Below are 20,498 nucleotides of genomic sequence, written 5' to 3' on the forward strand. Positions count from 1 at the left end.
GGCGACCGTTCCGAGGTCGCCAGATTTGCCCCGGGGCGACTGTGTTTTGGGGCGAGTGGTTTGGTATTCTGTGGAACTACATTAGCAACGCTTCCGCTCTCATCACCTCCACATGAAACACAACATGGCACCTGCCAGCCGTGCTGTTGTTGTGCTAGCGCTCTCACTACTGTACTCGTCCCGGGCCATCTTCTCCACCGAGTATTTCTCCACCCTCACCTTCTTCAACAGCGAACTGCACAAGCATGGATGCAGCTCGCCGTCCGAGTGGGAGGAATATGCGACAGACTGTGGTAAAGGGCTCTTTTAGCGCTGTGTTTCGCCACGTCCTCCTCTCTCTTTACAACTGTTTAGAGTGAGGAACCAAGCTAACTCGCGTATATCGATGTTGGTTACCCTATCGATTTACGTGACCTGGTAAAATTCACGCTTTGCAACCCGCCGGGCACCGCCTAGAAGGGTCGCTCCGACAGGTCAATTTAAAAATATTTAGTTGGTGCGTTTTGAGGTTCATGGTTCTGCTCTTGACGTGTCTTACATTTCATTTATTTTTGTGCCAATATTGTCTGTAACAGCGGCCCTTCTTGGCGTCAAGGATTTCGACAGGTCACCACATTCGGTGTACCATTCGGCGGTAGATTAACAGTAACAAGTCGGTGTATGCTAACTAGACTGCTTTACTTCCGTGCCCTTTGACAGACTGGAGGTGAGATAGACTGCAGTGGTTCTCAACCTGTGGGTCGGGACCTGATTTTGGGGGGCTCCCCAGATGACTTTGAAGTGACAATTTAAGGACTTTTAATACCCAATAAAAAAATAAAGGACATTTTAAAAATAGCATTGCAGTATCAAAAGTAATCAACAAACTATACTAGACTATAAAAATTGGTCAAACATTGGCCAATTGTCAAATAATATAAGAAACAGGGGAAAATTGTGAAAATAGCGAGGTGTTGTGAGCTTGTAGATTGGCTATTTTCACAATATTTATCTGTGGAATCAGGGTGGGGGGTCCCCAGTTCAAATATGATTATTTTGGGGGTCGCGGCCTGAATTTGATTGCACTTTGATGATTACTCTATGGAAGATGTGTATGCTGCCTTTTGGCAATGCGACTTCTTTCCTTTGATGTAGAATCCATCTTATTCACATTCCGATGCACTGCAAGTTGTCAAACAGCAACCCCAGCCCACTAATGCTGAATGGACATTTCTGTGGAACCTCATTGCATACTTTGGAAGAAGAATACGGGTTCTGACTGAGTTATCATAGATGCATTTTCTCGAGTCTGACTTTTCCTTTCGTATCTAAAGCAAAAGTCACACTCGATGAAATGCATCTATGATAGTCTTTCTTGATTTAAAGGATAACTGAGTTGTAGAGCTGTGTGGAATTACTGTTGTCCAAACCACACTATGAGCCTGCTTTGCTGTTCTGGAAGTCATCAGGCTTGAGTCACTTTGACATCAGAGATATTTTGTGTGAAAGTACAGCACACTGTGTGCTACAGTACAGATACTCCTGTGGAGATGTAGCCGCAAGCAACTTTAGATGCTACAATGCTATCTGGCATCTAAGTTGCAATACATTACCAAACCTTGACAGCCCATTCATCTAAATAGAAAAGCCTTATTGTAATAAACAACGTTAAACTCACCAATATTGCAGCTGTGCGGAAAGCTTGGGTTATCCTCTTTGTATCTGTCAAGTCTTTGTTTCATAAAGATCCACCATAGAGTAGACATGTTGCCTACTTTCTGTCAATGCATTCAGTAAAGGTGATTATTTTTGTAAGTGTTCGAGTTTGGAAGTGCTCGTTGGAAATCATTCAACGGAAATTGCACATAATGCAGGAGGCAGCAGGACGTTGGGTTATTGAAAACGAGCGCTTCCAAAGACAGATACAAAGAGGATAACCCAAGCTTTCCGTACAGCTGCAATCTTCTTGCGTTTTAACGCTGTTTAATACAATCAGACAGGACTTTTCAGTTTTAATGAACGGGCTGTCAAGGGTCGGTATTGCAACTTAGATGCCAGATAGCATTGTAGCATCTAAGTTGCTTGCAGCCATTGGAGATGGCGGCCCTTCAGGAGGGGGTCATTATTTTATTGATTTATACTCCATTGTACAACAAAGTTCTTGCCACATGCTTTTGCTGTCACTGTGTGTCGATATCTTGGATAATTCATTGGTTTCCTATTGTCTTTAGAGTCATCCATTTTGCAGTTGGAGGATCCAACAAACTGCGATGAAGGAAGCAACCCACCCTGCGAGTCTGTCTTCTCACTTAATGCTGAAAAGATTCTTGTGAGATATCGTTCTCTCTGTCTCACACACACACACACACACACACACACACACACACACACACACACACACACACACACACACACACACACACACACACACACAGATCAAGTGATATAGCCAGTAACCATTTCCTTTTTGAAAAACATGTCACTGTGGTTTCTCCTCAAGTCTAAACAAAGCCGAATATAATCATGAGAGCACCACATTATGTCTTTGAGCTACTTTTTCTTAACCTAATTATTCAACTATATTATGAGCTTTGAATATGTTCCATGGCCCATTGAGGTTAGGAATGTACCCATACGATAAAAGACCATAAACATATAGACCACTTGAACTTGAAACACCAAAGATAGTATGCATCATTCTGCTGTAACAGTGCCTTTAATCAGTGACAGCCTATGTCTAATCATGACTACAGCTGTAAGAAAACCATGATGCCATAGAAATAAATGCATGGAATGGATTTTTCATTTATAGCAACGCTGTGCGTAGCGTCCTAAAGATAAGTTATTACATATAAACTCCTCACAGGGCCGAACCTAAAGATTTCGGTACTAAAATTAAAAGAACATGATACAATAGATATGAACCCACATTGAATGACATGCTGACATAATAAAGACCTGAATGCTACAACACAACAGGAAGAGGTGGGGGAGGTGGTGGTTTGTCAACTGACAAGCTGGCAGCTGGGGGAACATATGTGAGGGTATACTGTTTGAGCGTGGGACAGGTTCGACTTTTCTAAACTACCGCAATGCTCCATTTATTTCAAATCCTGCACACATACGTTACCCTAATTTTAGTAATTTATGTAAAACATGTGCAACACTATAACTTTAGCTGTAGTCATCTGGGCTATCTGCTGGGCTATGTGACTAGGTCTCTAATTAATGTGATGTGCTGTGATTAGGTCTGTAATTCATGTGATCTTTTAAGACTTTGTAATAGGCCTAGATGTGTTTTATGTGTTATGTGTTTGATGTGTTCCATTTTCTACACTCAGGGTCTTAGTTTGGGTGTTTCCCCCAGTTTGTTGATTCGTTACTCTGTTGGCTTCACACAGGAAACCACAATCTAAATGCTGCAGTAACTTGCAATCTTGTTCTGCATCTTAATGTGCCCATGCATACATCACTCACTTAACGTATTATAGCTATATTTCCATACATGTAAAATGTCTCATTGTGTGTGTACATGTAGTGTACATGCTAACTTTTGTCATATTTTTTCTTGTATGTGCTTGCATGTGTCTGTCTCCCTCACAGACCCAAGCAAAATTGTTTATAGAACAGAAGAAATTCCCTTTCCCTGTAGATAACCACAATACAAATGAAGAACTTGGTAAGTTGACATTTGCTTGATAGAAGCCTTTTGAAATGTTTAAGATCAGTGCACTGAATTCAGCTGTCCTGCATAGCATGCCTTGTCTACAACACTGCTCCCCTGTTGCATGTCTCATCTTTGTTTCCTGTCGTTACAGCCATAGGGTATGTTCTGATAGGTAATGGCCTGTACGATGAAGCCATCAAGCACTTCTCTCTCTTACTACAGGTCAGTCTGCATTCACTGCACTTAAAGGGCCACAGGTCAATACATGTCATCATGGATATAACCGTGTAATGACATTTGATCATAATTGATATTCATACCATACTGAAAGTAATGGTATTCATTATTCAATATCTTCCTCGGAAATCAAACAAATTACTGTATGCTTTAGAAAATGGTTGGCAGTAAGTAAAGTATACTGAGAGTCAACATGCCAAATGGCTGGTATTGTCCTTTTAATAAACCAATGTCCATTGGAGGAGAGATATCCTTATTCATTGTGGACTGCAGCCACAAATAGATTTAAAAAAAATCCAATCTCCTAATTGTGAAAATTAAATGTTCTTTAGCTTTTATTCAACAAAATGCTGTTCGCCTGAGTTTTCGTATTGTGTCATTGTTGCAGAGCGACCCAGAGTTGGTCAGTGCCATCTATGGGAGAGGGATAGCTTATGGAAAGAAAAGTATTCAGGTGAGTTATAACAGTGCCTTTATTGGGAGGCCTCATGAATAATGAAACATCAAATCTTTCCTGACTGTGCGATTATAAGGATGTGCCCACTAGAGACCCTTGTCAGCAGTTGTCTATTTGTTGTGTCTATTCTCAGCAGTTGTGTGTATCCCCCCCCCCTCTATTTCTGTGCCAGGATATAAAGAATGCTGACTTGGCGTTGTACGAACTCAGCCGAGTCATTACCCTGGAGCCCAATCGGCCGGAGGTGTATGAACAGAGAGCTGAGGTGAGGACAGAGCACATCACTGCGACAGTGACATAGCTCTGCCAGAGCCAATTATCCAAAGTGTTATGTGACTAAAATGGCCAAGGTCCTTAAAACTGCAATAGCTCCTTTTTGTGTGAGTTCTCACAGTCAAGTGCATGACCCAGAAATGTTGCCATATGAATTTTAAGTAGTTTTCCCTCAGTCTCTGCTCTCTGGCTTTGAAGGTCAGAAATGTCAGGGTTGTGAGGATGATGTGAATAACCTGACATAATAATTCCCAATGCTCTAGTATTTATGTAAAATGCTGGCATTGATTTTCCAGGCCTTTTTAAGAGAGAAGTCTCGACATTCAGAACACATTGGTTGGGAAGAGTTATTTCAGATTTTCACGTGGAACAATATAATGTAGTTTAAAATTGGTGAATTGCCCTTTTAGGAGATGTAATGAACCACATGATGCACATTACAGAAAATCCCCCAGATTGTTCTCCCAGTTTATTTTCATTTTTTTAACCACATTTCCAATCATTCCTAACAGACACTTAAAACAGACAAGAAACAACTTTTAGAGAGGAATGTTGTCCTTTTTTCATATTGAGTGTAATAAATGCCATCTTCTTTATTAAGCTTTTTAATGGCCTTTATCTACACTAGGCTCCAATGAGGTCAGAACTTAGTTTGTTCAGTGACATGCGGTGCATTAATTGAGGTTATATGTAAGATAGTAACAAAGCAAGCTTGTCTGTCCTGGCTTGACCAGGGTTAGAATTTTGCATGTTGCAAAGTTTTCAAAGGAACTGTTTTTGAATATGTCTTTAAGCTGACCTTCCGATTTGTGAGATTGCATTCACATCTAATTGTTTGGGTGTGTGTGTGTGTGTGTGTGTCCACTCCAGATCTTATCCCCACTTGGTCGTATCAGTGAGGCATTGGGCGACCTGACCAAAGCCATTCAGCTGCAGCCTTCGGCACGCCTCTACAGACACAGAGGAACACTCCTCTTCATATCAGAGGTGTGTGTGTGTGTGTGTGTGTGTGTGTGTGTGTGTGTGTGTGTGTGTGTGTGTGTGTGTGTGTGTGTGTGTGTGTGTGTGTGTGTGTGTGTGTGTGTGTGTGTGTGTGTGTGTGTGTGTGTGTGTGTGTGTGTGTGTGTGTGTGTGTGTGTGTGTGTGTAATTAAACTTTACAGCTCCCATGAATATATTTGGTGGCTGGCCATCCACAGATGACTTCATCACTGAAGCCTGATGTTTGCTTCAGCAATGAAATGTTGTTTAAAAAGTGTTGCGTGACACTTTGTGACTGAAGCTTAAGTAGGCCTTGAAAGGAAGACCGACGTCAATGATATTTTGAGTTTAGACTTTAAACTGGACAACTGAGTACATCCTCATATTTACCATGCGCTGACCCGTCCCCCTCAGGACTATGTTGCTGCTATGGAGGACTTCCAGCAGTCTCTGGACCTAAAGAAGAACCAGCCTATTGCCATGCTGTACAAAGGGCTCACCTTCTTCCACAGAGGCATGCTCAAGGTATAATGTGCTAGTCTCACACTGTACCATTGCCGTTTCTGCTGCAGCTAATTTATTTATCTCAATACAATTATTGGTCTCAACAAATTTGGGAGCAAAATTATTTTATTGCCTTTTTAGGTTTCATCTCTATTCATCTGTCTGCCGCCAGCAGGCTGTTTCAGTTATTCTAAATTAAATCACAACTCCAGATGCTAGATTTTACTTGAGGAAATGACAATACCCTGACAACTGGTACATATAATAGGGTTAGTTTTGTAAGCACCGTTTCCTTTCAATGTTGCATCCGGGGGTTGCTGTAAAACAACACCATGATTAAGTGTTTGAATGGCCTTGAAGCTGCTACCCATGTAAATTCTCTTTTCATGCATTTTTACAAAGCATGAAAAGAGTTACTTTTTTGTTTTTGTTTCAATCCGTACAAACATTCTCACCCTTCCTCTCTTCTAGGAAGCGATCGAGACATTCAAAGAGGCTCTGAAGTTGAAGGCTGACTTCATTGATGCATATAAAAGCCTTGGGCAGGCCTACAGGTACAGTACAAACAACACAGCTTGAACCAAATTCTTCAATGTTTCAAGTTTGACTTGTGTTTCTTTTACCCGATTATGTCCCCATAGGATGAACGCAGTCCATGATGTGGATTGCATTTAAAATACATTCTCCTTTTTAAACACAAACTAGTTTCTACCATCTGTATTATATTTCATTACCAAGTAGTAGTCCAATACTAATACGTTTGTTTTACTTCTCTATTCTTCTCTACTTCTCTCTATTCTTCTCTATTTATTTTATCACTCTGATGTGGTGTGCACTGTGTGACCTTATTTTGGGGGGGAAAACATTCTCTCTCTCTCTCTCTCTCTCACACACAGAGAGTTGGGTGATTTTGAGGCAGCAATGGAGAGTTTTCAGAAAGCTCTAATGTTGAATCAGAACCACATTCAGTCTCTCCAGCTCAGAGGCATGATGCTGTACCACCACGGCTCACTGCAGGAGGCTATAGGCAACTTCAAGGTACAGACACATGAAACAACAAACACCCACTCAAGCTGTGAATATTGGATTTAAATGATTCTGTTCTCTTCTCCTTTTCCTCTTGTTTTCCCCTTTTACTCTCTTCTCTCAGTTTTCCTCTCTGTTCTCTTGTTCTCCTTTTGCTTTCTACACTCTTCTCCTCGTCCCTCTTGCCAAGCATGTAGAACTCGTCTAGTGATGCTCCTTGACATGTTGGTGGAGAATGTGGTTAGGTCTTGTCACCATGTATTAGTGCAAAGATGACTCCTTCCACCACAGACTAACACACAGTGTATTTATATACTTTGGTCAGCACACTGAAGTTCCTGCTGTTTTCTTCCTCAAACACTATGTGTAAAAGACTATATGATATAAAGGTTTTATGATTTCCATAACGGCTTTTCTTGTCCACTCTAGTCTCTACTCTGTCTCCTGCCACACTCTCTGAGGCACTCGGCCTCAATTACCTTTACTCTTGTGTTCCCATCACCCCTCTCTCCCATTCACTGACCCCTTCATTATCTCGTCTTTCCACTCCATCTTCCAGAGGTGTCTCCAGCTAGAGCCCTACAACGAAGTGTGTCAGTACATGAAGGGGTTAAGTCACGTGGCCATGGGGCAGTTCTACGAGGGCATCAAAGCTCAGACCAAGGTCATGCTGAACGACCCCCTGCTGGGGCAGAAAGCCAGCTCAGAATACCTCAAAGTCAAATACCTCAGAGGTACTATGCACACAGTACACCTGCAATTTATCACCGAGACATTTCCTGTTTTAAAATTGCGGTTCTTCAACTCTGGCGCTGCTTAGGCCCACGTCCTTGATTAGACCACTAGAAAGCGAATGTGATTTACAGTTTGCAGTCCTGAAACCCAGAAGTAAGTTCATACCTCAAGTTCTGAGTGAGTGAACTCAACCCTTTTGCCCACAGGCTTATCAATTTATACAGAAAACAAGGTGTGTGCTTAACATAAGCCTGCATGACGTACATTACACCTGTTATCTACACTTTGACTATCCAAATGGCATGAATATGCCAAAATATAAATCATAAAATGAAATTGCACCTGTTAAAGGGGCAGTAAGTGATGTTCTTTTGTTAAAATATGTGTTAAATAGCTCTATATTATGATAGCAATGGTTTTTCTTTTGAGGTCGGAATATCAATTTTATCCAATCGGAGATAAAAGAGAGAGAACCAGTCAAATTGGAACTGATAAACGAACATTATAACATTTTAAGATGATAAATGAGTACTCTCTCCTGATTGGATAAAACTGGCAACCCCCCTGAAAATTAATTTCCTCTTTGTTAAATAGATACGGGCAGATGCCTGTTGTTGCAAACAAACACGCTACAGCAATGATTACCATGTGAATATAGAGCTTTAACCTTTTAACATTAACTAAAATCACTTAGACTACGATTAAAATCTCCAACATGAAATTTTAAGCTGATGTGTTCTTTTTAGTCCTGCTAGTGGTGTGCTCTAAGGATGATATCTTATACATTTCTCAAAATCTACTGGGTGGAACTTTCTGTGTACCTTTATGCCCCCCAGAGGATGGCAGTTACTGATATTGGTGACCCAATGGCCTTGCCTCTAGCACCACCATTAGGCAAAGTGTTCTACTAGGACACAAGATATCAAAAGATTTTACAGGCGGGTTGCCGTTTACTTTGCTGAGTGCTTTTATGCTCTACGGAGGATTAACTCTTAACCATTTGCAGTTCATACCAGGCTCGAAATTTAACATAACCACTGGTATGTGTGTAGCGTTACCCTTGATGTCGCCCAATAATAATTCAGAATCTCAACAAAAGATATTGCTACAACAATACAATTTAACAACAATAATAATTTTACTGGATGCAATGAATTAAAAAAGAATGCTTTTGTAGCCATTAATCCTAAGTGAATATACAGTATATACGCCTAATGGTAATCTTAAAATGGTTCATTTTCAGCCCCATTAGTGAGTGCGTGGGTGCGTGGGGCTCTAAGAATAGCATTGCTAGTCGGTTCCTGTTTGGTGTAGCTACTAGTGCTTTTAGAATACATTTCTTTAATTGTGTGTGGTTTGTGCAAAACAAAAACGTGTGTTCATTTGCATAGATTTCCTACCAAAACGTGGGAACACCATAAGCCTTTGTTTGCTACTGAGCTTATTTTACTAATTTATCCAAAACCCAATGGCAGAGGTTATGCAAGGTTGTCCTGAAAAGACTTGTCATGCTTGTAGCACTGCATTTACTTCTGGTGGATAGAATACGGTACAATGGGGTTCCTGGCAGCCAGGGTTTAAGAATCCTGAATTGACCACTTAACTATAGTTGGTCTGCTCCTTTTTTCCCTCTACACCTCCTCGCTAAAAATAGCTGATCTACAAGCTGACAATGTATCGCATTGTGACGTGTTGTGAGCTTGTAGATCTGCTATTTTTGCCGAATATTTGCTCCATCAGAGCAAATTCTGCTTTATCCATCAAAGCAACAAACAAAAGTGAAAAGAAACTTAGAAACTAAGTTAGGCCTACACCTTTCCCCACCTCTCATTTGTACTTGTGTTCCCTCTCTCAGAGTACTCTCGCTATCTGCACTCCCACTTGGACATACCAGTAGCAGAGTACAATGTGGACCAGGATCTGCCAGGAAACTTCAAGAACCACTGGGCCAAGAACCTGCCTTTTCTTATTGAAGACTATGAGGAACAGCCAGGCCTGCAGCCCCACATCAAGTAGGTTGAGAAGAATGTATTATCACAAACCCAGCCTTGATTTGTCCTGGGTGAGGGGAGTGATACATGGACATGGAGGGTGATAACTGTTATCAGATATGGCAGTAGCTTCCCGATCTGCGCAAGCTAAAGTACAACTGCACGGCAAGTGAAACATTACTGACACGGTTGCTGGCTCTCGTTTTTGTGAAAAAATAAGGCGATGGCTATAAATAAGGCGATCGGTGTATGATAAACAGGTTATTGGCTGGGAAATGCGGGAATTCATCGTTGCCTGCGCTAACCAACCTGGCTGAGGCAATGGCGAATGCCTGGGTGTTAATCTGAATTTATAACGACGAATGGAAGGAAGTGCATGCAATCATAGAATTGTACTTATACAACTGTAATACTACACATAGCACTTGTATAAAAATTAAAAAATGTAATATTGGTGCTCTCCTGCCGAGGTGACGAGACTCTAAACTCGTAAATTAGTAGATTTGACCAGTGGCCACTATTAGAAGCTTCATTGTACGTAGGCTTGTTTTTTCCACAGTCTGACTACAAGTATTGCATGTTAATGTTGGACCCTCAGCGAGCGGAGTCAAACAAAAACATATTATTTTTCATTTCCACTGACTTGCTCCGGTACAACATCAGATCAACAGACTACATGCATCACATATCAGAGGATATACCAATACCAAGCTAGCCTTCTACATACAGTAGCATGTCCCGTCCTTGTGATTTGCAGGGATGTGCTACCTCAGAACTTTGACAGCTACAGCAGCGAGGTGCAGAAGCTCATCTGCACGGCAGACCACCTGGGAGCTCTAATGCAATACAACACACCAGGCTTCCTGCCAAACAGGAGAATACATAGAGGTAACACACCGAGTCATCCGTGTGCATGTGAATTTTGCACACTTAGCTTATGTCAGTGCATGCTAATAAAATAATCTCTTATAATATATTTAAAGATACTGATCAAAGTATCAATTTTCTTCAGTAGCTTGAATACACCTTCACATGTAAAAACATTATTTTGACAGTGAGCTGTATTGTAATTGATCATTAATACTCTGATTATTGTGGTCAAATTCAGTGTTTAATAATGCTCATGACCTGTCCTACCAGCCATGGGCCTGGCCACCCTGGAGGTGATGCAGGCTATGCACAGGACATGGAGCAACTCCAAGGTCCGAGTGAACGGCAAGACCAGGCAGATGCAGTGGAGAGACATGTTCGATATAGCCGTCAAATGGAGAAGGTGAGGTTACAAAAAGTGACTATAAGAGAGAAATTAATTCTGATCAGCTCCCCATGGTCTCTCTTTCTCTAAAGTGACAGTATTACCAGAATAAAATGTCTTCTCTCCCCCCCCCCCCCCCTTTTTTTTACTGTGTGCATAGGATTGCGGATCCTGACCAGCCAGTTCTGTGGTTAGACCAGATGCCTGCCAGGAGTCTCAGTCGAGGCTTTAACAATCATATCAACCTCATAAGGTAAACGGCAACTAGACTCACTATCCCTTCACTACAATCTCCAGTATTGTAGGATAGTTTAGCAAGATAATAAAAATAAACATTGTACTCGGTTCAGTATTGAATGGTCCTGGTTATTTCTAGGGCGTAACTTAAAACATCTGTGATGTGATGACACCAATAACACATCAACACTCACTAAACCCCATTTTCCATTGAACATCTAAACTTTTTTACATTGGTGCTTAGAGCTCAGCCAATGAGACTGTTCAGTGTGTTGATATTGTTACGTTTTCTCTAAAATTACCTCCATGTTTTTTATGTTTATTTACTGAAAGCAGACTTGTGAATAACAGGGGTTAAAGTTGATCAAATTAGTTTCACAACTAACCACAATGAAAATGTGTCTGTTCTGAATTTCTGTTGACGTTATGGTGACGTTCCACTAAGCTTGCATCAGACGTTTATAGTGTATAAATAGCAAGTCTTCAGTCTGCGTTTGTTTCTGTGTTCAGGGGACAGATCATCAACATCCGGTACCTGGCCTACTTTGACAATATCCTCAACTTCATCAAAGACAGAATACTGGTCTACCACGGGTGGGTTACATACAAGAACAACACGTAATGTCAACATAATATGTCCTTAATTTGACTTGCCTGAAGGTAATTGGTTTCTTATCCTCTTTCTCAGGGCATACAATCCCAGAGGTCTGCTGGAGGTGCGGCAGGCTCTAGAGAATGTTAATAAAGTGGAGGATCTGCTTCCTATAATGAAGGTAGGGGTGGGGGGTAATGATGACTGCTGCATGTCTACAGTACGTAGCTGAATTATAAAAGACCTCATCGCACAAGGGTCAGGGTCACTGGCTGATAGAAGGATCCAGTGATTTTAGTGGAGTTAAAGTGGGACTTGGGGCAGGGTAAGAAGCGAGGGTTGGGTCTGGGATGTCGGGATGTCAACTCTTAGCTTTGGTTTATTCCCCATCTGCTCACTTACACTAGGAACACTTTCAACATTTGATTTACCTTTTGGAACAGTATACATACTTCAAATAACAAAGAAACGCAAAGTGAAGAATATTTATGGCTGTACAAATACAAATAAACAAGACTAGGCAAGCCTAGTTACGCCAGACCTGGATACATGCCAAACTACTAGAGAAGTGACACAGTAGAGAAGGGGAAAAAAGTGGTCAGGTGGGCTGCGAATGCTTTCGAGATTTTTTGAGTGGGCCATGATCCAGAAAAGGTTTAGAATCACTGATGCAGGGGATATGTAAAAGATCAACACAATTGTCAGTTAACTCTTTGACTGCCAGAGTATTTTCATAAAGTACTCCCCCAGTGCCAGCAATTTTCGTGTTTTTTTATTTTTATATTTTGAATTTTTCTCATGAAAATAATTTAAGGACACATAATGTAAAGACCCAGCACAATTCCGCCACTAGAGCGCAGCACATGACAGCTTTGATCATGTCGTTGTGTCTCTCTCACCCTTCTTCATAGATTAGACAAGGAAAAACATGAAAACGGATGTGACGTCCCCCCCATTGTTTTGATCGGCGAAAATTACGTTGTGATATACGACGGCGATGACTGATCGTCACCCAGACCATAGATTATAGAAGAGAAACTGTCCGTTTGTCCGTCATACCGTGTGAAAGACCGTTTATTTACCTATTTTGGACGAAAATGACTGGGGAAAAGAATCAAAAACCGGAAACGGAATCCAGGTCATGAAACCGGATGCAGATGTCCGTGAAGTAAGTGGAACTTGAGAATAACATTGAATATTAAGCAGCATAGCGCAATCAGAGATTAAACAATGAACGCGCGTCCAGCGCGTCGAGCGCGTCGACGGCCAACTGGACAAAGTAGCACTTGACGCGTTATCGCGTCGTCCGCAGTCAAAGAGTTAATGTCGACTCTTACATTAAGCAACCATTTCCTCTATGGAAACACCCAAGTATAGTTATCAAACTTTTAAACTATCCATTATAGATGTGAAATTAATCTAGATTTAGGAACTGCATGGCCCAGTTATCACCTAACATTTTATCAGAAACTGTTTTTGTTTGACTGTATAGTTGAATGAAACACAACATGGACAATTTCACAAAGTCTAACTGTGACAATTTATGTGAAGAACTAGTGTATGATTGGGTAGTTTGATCAGGTTATAATGAGAGAGGTGCGTGTGTGCGTTGAAGTAGTTTAGAGGAGTATTTTTGCATTGTGTTCTCACAAATCTCCAGCAGTGCACCAGTGAAAACCCATGAGCTGTGTGTGTTTTGCATGCGTTGTTTCTTGAAGCAGTTCAACAGTAAAACCAGGGACGGCTTCACGGTCAACTCCAAGGTGCCCAGCCTGAAGGACCCCGGGAAAGAGTATGACGGTTTCACCATCACCATCACTGGAGACAGGTGGGCTCTGCTCCTCCATATCGTTCTACTGTATAGTTCTAGAAATTAGCTTCAACCTTTTGATTTAATTTGGCCATAGGAAATTGAATAATCAATGGGTCTCACTCCATGTTTTACCAAGCAACACATTGGCCTTGTCCAAATGTCTCACACTTGCAGACTTTGAGGTGCGAGTTCCAGGATAGTATTTGAGTGAAAGATCAAATGCATTTCAGAAGCCATATTATGGCAACGCTTATTTAGGGCTCGTACACACTGCAGGAGATTTGGTCCGAGATTGCTGTCGCCGACATTTTTTGGCGCTCGCCGACAAAACCTCCCGATCTGACGCAGATCGGCCTTTGATCTGCGAGATAATGCTCGCTGTGTGTGAAAGGCACCGCGAGACGATATGGGCGCGATAATCCGCTCTGCGACGGCTTTCCGACCGTTTTCAGATAACTACCATGTTAGATATTCAGCTCTGTCCCAGACAGGAGATCGGACAGTATCATACATTATGAAAGGGTCTGCGAGGAGATCCACGCTACAGCCAATGAGGGCACATTACAGCCACCGTGGCCAGGGGAGCGTCGCTGGATCTGACCACAACAAACAGTCCCTACCGCAATATTACCGTCCAGTCCTGTATTAAGTTAACATTATAAAACAAAATGAGAGAGTGAGCGAGCCTGGTGGGCTGTTTATTTTAGAGGAATTGTACAGAGAGAGAGAGAGAGAGAGAGACAGACAGAGAGTGAGAGCAAGAGCGAGCTCTGTGTGTGTGTGTGTGTGTGTGTGTGTGTGTGTGTGCAGCATGTGCATGGTGTTATGAACAGCGTTGCCAGATGTTGCGAGAGAAATAAGCAACCAGGTCTATGAAAACAAGCCCAAGAAAAGGCCACTTGAGCACTTTAAACCTATTTACAAATACATTGGATATTTGAAAATAGCCGATCTACAAGCTCACAACGCGTCGCAGCTATTTTCAAATAAAAATCTTGATAAAATTGTGGAATATTTTCCAAATCCACACAAATCTTGTATGGGGGTCTATGATGGCACAACATATTTACAGAAGGGGGGTCTGCGGACAAATACATATTATGTGTTGTTTAAACCACTGGTTTAAACAACATTAGGAAACAAGGCCAAATAAGCAACTACACAAATAAGCCCAAAAAATTCACCCCCGCAACAACCAATATTTACAAGCAACTCTACAGAAAAACAAGCCCAAAGTCGCTTATAATAAGCGGACATGGCAACGCTGTCACTGACCGCTTCTGCGCACTTGACGTGCGAGAGAGAGAGAGAGAGAGAGAGAAAGAGCGAGAGAGGGGGGAGAGGGAGAGGGAGAGAGGCATATCACGGGATACGTCGATTAAAATGAATTGGAATAAACTCAAATGTATGTATTGGGTCTGACTCTGGAGATAGCATTCTAGTGAACTATCTTACAGTGTGTCAGCCCTTGTCGGGGATCAATCCTGTTGTGAAGACCACAACGATATTATGACAGCCGATTTCAAGAAATAAACTCCTGCAGTGTGTTATGCTTAACGATCAGATGACCCCCCGACCACTTTAAGGTCTTGCAGTCTGTACCTGCCTTAAGTCAGCGTCATGCTCACACACACACACACACACACACACACACACACACACACACACACACACACACACACACACACACACACACACACACACACACACACACACACACACACACACTAACTCTGCATGTAAAACTATCTTTGTTTTACATGCATGGAAAACCCATCTTCAAAGAGATGCGGGTTGGAGAAGAAATGCCTTTAGTAAACATGAGGGACAGGAGATAGAAAATTGTAAAGTTTATCAAAAAGTAAAAATATCGGATTACTGTGCTTTGTCTCATCTCTGGCTCACTGGTTGAAACTAACTGTTGAACATTGGATGAAATATCAGTACATACAAAAGTGGCTAAATGAGCTCTGAAGTATGACATCATGTCTGGGAAAGTATTTGTTGTATGAAAATTAAAAGTACTGACATGCTTGTTATAAATTTAGGGTGAACAACACCTGAATTCCAATGGGCAAGTTTTGCAATGACAATGACGCTTTTGGGAAACGAATATCATTTAGTTTAATCCATAATTTTATTCCAATCAGCTAAACCAAATGTTATTTGTGAATTACTTGAATGACTTATAAACAAACCCCCATAACATGCTGTACCCTCTTGCTAGAAACCACTCAGGGAAACAAACAAAATTAATGGAAATATATTGGTGTGTTAGGGTGGGGAACATGCTTTTCTCAGTGGAGACCCAGACCACAGAAGAGAGGACCCAGCAGTATCAGTCAGAGATAGAAGCCATCTACAAAGACCTCACTGCTAAAGGAAAGGCCCTCATGCTGTCCACTGAACTAGGGGTATGAACAGCTTTCTTGCATATTTGTTTCCATAACTCTTTCTTTCTTTTGCTCTTCCCTTCACTATTTCTTTCTTTTGCTCCTTCTGCGATTTATTTCTTTAGCCAGACCCCTTTTCTTTCTTTTGTCTTTTTTGTCCTCTCTCCCCTCTCTGCTTCCTTCTCTTCCTCTCCTCTTTTCTGCTTTTCCAGGTCTCTTGTTTGTTAACTGTGCGGGTATTGTCAACCAAGCCACTGTGTTCTTTGGTTCCATTGTTCAGCTGTATATTTTACAGTGTCATTCAATCCCTGTTGTTGCTCTGCAGTGCGATGGCACTGAACAATAACCTCTATTATCATCATGACCAGACATTATAATATGCCTTTCTCTGGCAGTGGAACAATACAGTAGGTTTCTGTCACTTTGGGGGAATATGCAAAGTAGAAGTATTCATCATGTCCCTCCGTTTGGCTTCGGTGTCATTTTAAAGTCCTGAGAGCTCCCTTGTATCCTCATGTCTTTACGTTATTAGCAGCACTCTGAATTAGCTAAGTGACTACTTCCTGAAACATCTGCATGGCATATGATATATTGGTAGAATTCTTAAATCCTTTCATTTTCTGTAACCTCTAGAGATATTACCTGGCAAGTAGGGCTGCAACTATCAATTCTCTTCTTATCGATAATTCTTGTGTTGTGAGCCTGTAGAATCATTTTGACCAAAATCTAAAAATGCATTAATTCAATTAGTTCAATTCACTGTTGCACCCCTACTGGGTACAAAATAACAAAACGGCACACGTGTTTTCTTGTCATTCAGGATGCAGATGCTGTATGTAACCTGATCCTCTCACTGGTTTACTACTTTTGCAACCTGATGCCTCTCTCCAGAGGATCCAGGTAAGGACAAGTTCAAATGGCCTGCAGGTATTATTTTAAAAACTATGAACCCTATTCAGACTTTGAAATTTGGCCTATAGTGACACGCCCAAAATAGGGATGCCAGGTTGAAGTGGTTAAGTCTCTCTGTGGATTTTATAAATATTTAACCAATGAAAAGTATTAACAAGTGCTTATTACTAAATATAACTACACTGGAACCACGGTTCTGTTTTCCATTTACTGAAAAGTAATGTTTTTGGAGATGCAAGGTTTCTGCTTGACAGCAAAGATATGATGTTGGCATTGTAAAGAGATGAGAGACCATTGTCCTGATCTTGCGTTTCTCCCCCTCCTCTGTTTGTGTCTCCAGTGTGGTGGCATACTCTGTCGTGATGGGGGCGCTAATGGCCAGTGGTAAGGAGGTCATTGGCAGGATCCCTAAAGGAAAGGTAAAATACATTTTTTTTAAATCAACACAGGCCATCTATAATGTTGACATTTTCATTGTTTTTCAACCGAGCACTTTTTTTAAGATGTGCTTGTGACTACAAGACATTAACCCCCAATTATTTGCCATGGGTTTCAGCTTGTGGACTTTGAAGCCATGACCACACCCAGTCCAGATGGCTTCAGTAAAACGGCCAAGAGCTGGATGAACCTCAAGAGGTGAGAACATAGGGTTTTGTTTGTGTTTTAATATTTATAATGATTATTGCTGGATTTAATAATTGCCACCCTCATAGTTTTGAGGGTGGCAGTAGTGAGTGAGTAAGTAGGTTGTAGCGCGGGAATGTATCCCTGTTTCACAATGCGCTCGACCCCTGGGAGATGTATTGCTGAGGTTGAGTGCAACACCTACCATCAGCTCCCTGTACTTACTGCGCGACTTGCCACACCCAAGCTTTGCTACTCATACACTGAGTTGGCGGTGCCCGGGATCAAACCCATGTCCTTGTGGTCGTACGGCAAGTTCTCTACCGACTGAGCTACCCGGACAGTAGCGTTTAACAGAAGCAAATTCTGTGACCTGAAGACTTTGTGAAGGCGTTTGAGTTTCAATAATCAAGTGCATAAATTATTCAGCAGTTGCAAAACAAACCCGCCTCTGTTTATCATCCTCCACCATGTGACATCCTCCACCATGTGGCTTTTTGGTTTGATTGAGAAAGCCACTGATTCAGAGCCTCTGCCACAGAGAAGGCCTGTTTTTAAATTGTGCACAAACTCAACCCAGCCATTATGGCAATATCTGTCTGGGGCGACGAGTGCACCTGTTGATGACCAAGACTTTATGATGTTGGACAGTACTCATACTTTTTCAACTCATAGTGTGCAGGACTGCTGTGATTTATGCCATAAACGGGGAGACATCCACCTTTGCAATAAACACTCAAGATTTGGGACCAGAATAAATTACTACAATTATGAAGTATATATCATTCAACAAAGTGGTTTCAGTGTTAGGTTGTTCTTTAATCATCTTTTTTTATTTCTCCCTCTGCAGTTTGCCAAGCTGGTACCAGAGTCTTCCATCTGTAGCAGAGACCTTCCCTTCGACCAGAACCATGATAGAGGTCCTCAACACAGACTCCACCTTGCATTGTCCAAAGCAGTCCTAACAGAACGTGTGTGGGACAGAGTCTGTCCATGGAAGTCTTAAAAGGAGCTTCTGTAACACTGGACAGAAACGAGAGACGCTCTCCTTCTGCAGCCCAAACCAATCTGGACAGGGTTACCCAAAACCATTTAATATCATCTTTCAATGAACCCTAGATAATCTTAGTGCCACTTTGGGGGAGTCTTCCGAGACCCTGGGGCATAATCACATTGGCACATTAGTAGTTTTGACCACCAAACAATATACCATTCTTTTGAGGCAAATTTTAATAATTATTTATATTGGACCTTTTAGTATAAGGGCGTGATCTTGCCAAAACCGCGGTGGAGCTTAGCTGGATAGCATATAGCCCATCCAATCTTCATAAGTTAATTACCCTAACACAACACTGGTGAAGTTTTGAGCGATGCCATGCTTTTATATCCACTGTATGGCAGTGGACGCACGCCAGAATGTGAGTGTTGAAACTGGCTGCTAGTTGGCTTGGGATGCAGAAGGGATCCCATCACCCTGTCTCTCTTTCTCTGCCCATAGGCCACACTCCAAACCACAAAGCACAACTTTCATCCATTAAAATATTAGCATGAACAATCTAAATCACACTGACCTGAATCGTACCTTTTATATCTGGGTTTGTTGTACTCATCAGTGCAACAAACGCAGATGCTAAAGGTTAAGCTAAATTTATACTCTCGTGGGATGAAGTATGAATTAGGCAATAGGATATGGATCTCACAGCCCTTGCCACCAAGATAAACTGAGACTTTGGTGGTGTATATCTTGTGAATATTCATAATTCTAATTGGCACTTTACCTCCTCAACATGGTCACCTAATTTACACAGACACACACACACATACACACGCACACACAATCCAGTCTATCAGCAGAGAAAAGGGACAAGATTTTAATGCTATAAATGAAAGAAGAAGAAAAAACTTCAGGGCTACTCTATTCCACTTGGAATACTTGAACAAAGAAAAACAAAAAACAAGCAGTCTTTGGGGAGTGTCGTGCCATCTAAAGGCGTTGACCCTCACAGTTTTAAATTGACAAATTGTAGGTTGGTATAAAGATAGGTTGGCTGCTGAACTCCTTTTTAACAAGGAATCTTCTTGAAGAACAGACCTCAGAGATTTCAGAAATGTTATATTTTATAGAGCCCAAGGCTGATGCAAGAAAAATCCATTGAGACAGACCTCTGTGGGATTAGGGTTAAACTTCGAATGAGCCAGGGAAATCCTTAGATTTAAACTGTCTGCTCCCTTGCCTCAGTTCTGTTTTATTTTCCCTCTTAAAAAAACAAAACGTTAACATGATTTTTGAAAAATTATGGCGACATGTCAAGGTTCTTAAATCAATTTGGATTAAAATTAGATTGTAAAGGTCACCTGACCGGTGGTGTTTTGTCAGTATATGCATCAGTCCTAAAAGATGCAACTTAACCCAGTTTTTTGTTACTAGTGCCTCAAAATAAAATATTCTCTTACAGTAAGTAGTTCTGTGTATTTTAGAGTTGCTAACAGGTGTGACAAATTCGGCAAGTGTGTCCTCGAAATCTCTGATGTGTGGTTGTTGGAGAGGATTCTTTGTGGTTTAGTGAGAGAAGCAAACTGTGCTGTGCCAGTTGCATCATTCCAATGGTTTGCTTTGAACAGTGTCTGTGACTTGACTTTTACATTATTTGCTTTTCATCTTTTTTTCTTTGGAATTTCACATTTCTGTTTTTAATTTAATCTGACCCAAATGGAAGTTTTGAGAACTTTTTTTTCTCCATGAAACAGAGGAACACTCACTTCATCTGTTTGTTAAATGTTCCAGAACGTTGCCGCCTTTCAGGTTGAGGTACAGGCGTGGTT

General features: G+C 41.4%; 1 protein-coding gene across 2 annotated transcripts; it reads left to right on the forward strand.

Moving 5' to 3' along the window:
* Positions 1 to 16: 16 nt before the first annotated feature.
* ttc13 (tetratricopeptide repeat domain 13) lies at positions 17 to 19,457 on the forward strand. 2 transcript variants are annotated; one of them, XM_080453746.1, is made up of 23 exons: positions 17 to 293; positions 2,211 to 2,308; positions 3,583 to 3,658; positions 3,798 to 3,868; positions 4,272 to 4,337; positions 4,513 to 4,605; positions 5,484 to 5,600; positions 6,008 to 6,118; positions 6,569 to 6,651; positions 6,994 to 7,135; positions 7,683 to 7,857; positions 9,714 to 9,870; positions 10,607 to 10,737; positions 10,990 to 11,122; positions 11,265 to 11,357; positions 11,852 to 11,935; positions 12,030 to 12,114; positions 13,652 to 13,761; positions 16,025 to 16,160; positions 16,960 to 17,039; positions 17,392 to 17,470; positions 17,608 to 17,687; positions 18,526 to 19,457. In XM_080453746.1, the coding sequence occupies exons 1-23, from the start codon at positions 113 to 115 to the stop codon at positions 18,638 to 18,640; spliced, it is 2,496 nt and encodes an 831-aa protein (XP_080309872.1). In that variant the 5' UTR covers positions 17 to 112; the 3' UTR covers positions 18,641 to 19,457. The 2 variants fall into 2 exon arrangements, with proteins under 2 accessions (XP_080309872.1, XP_080309873.1); XM_080453747.1 differs by having other exon boundaries at positions 13,655 to 13,761.
* The last annotated feature ends 1,041 nt before the right edge of the window (positions 19,458 to 20,498 follow it).

The sequence above is a fragment of the Gymnoscopelus braueri genome (assembly GCF_963280865.1).
Source record: "Gymnoscopelus braueri genome assembly, chromosome: 16".
Lineage (NCBI taxonomy): Eukaryota > Metazoa > Chordata > Actinopteri > Myctophiformes > Myctophidae > Gymnoscopelus > Gymnoscopelus braueri.

What these genes read in the sequence shown, in the direction of transcription:
- ttc13 (XM_080453746.1), top strand. Translation starts at nt 113, where the DNA reads ATGAAACACAACATGGCACCTGCCAGCCGTGCTGTTGTTGTGCTAGCG. An exon ending in TTAATGCTGAAAAGATTCTT is followed by an intron (nt 2,309 to 3,582) that starts GTGAGATATCGT and finishes TCTCCCTCACAG; the next exon opens with ACCCAAGCAAAATTGTTTAT. An exon ending in AGAATACTGGTCTACCACGG is followed by an intron (nt 11,936 to 12,029) that starts GTGGGTTACATA and finishes CCTCTTTCTCAG; the next exon opens with GGCATACAATCCCAGAGGTC.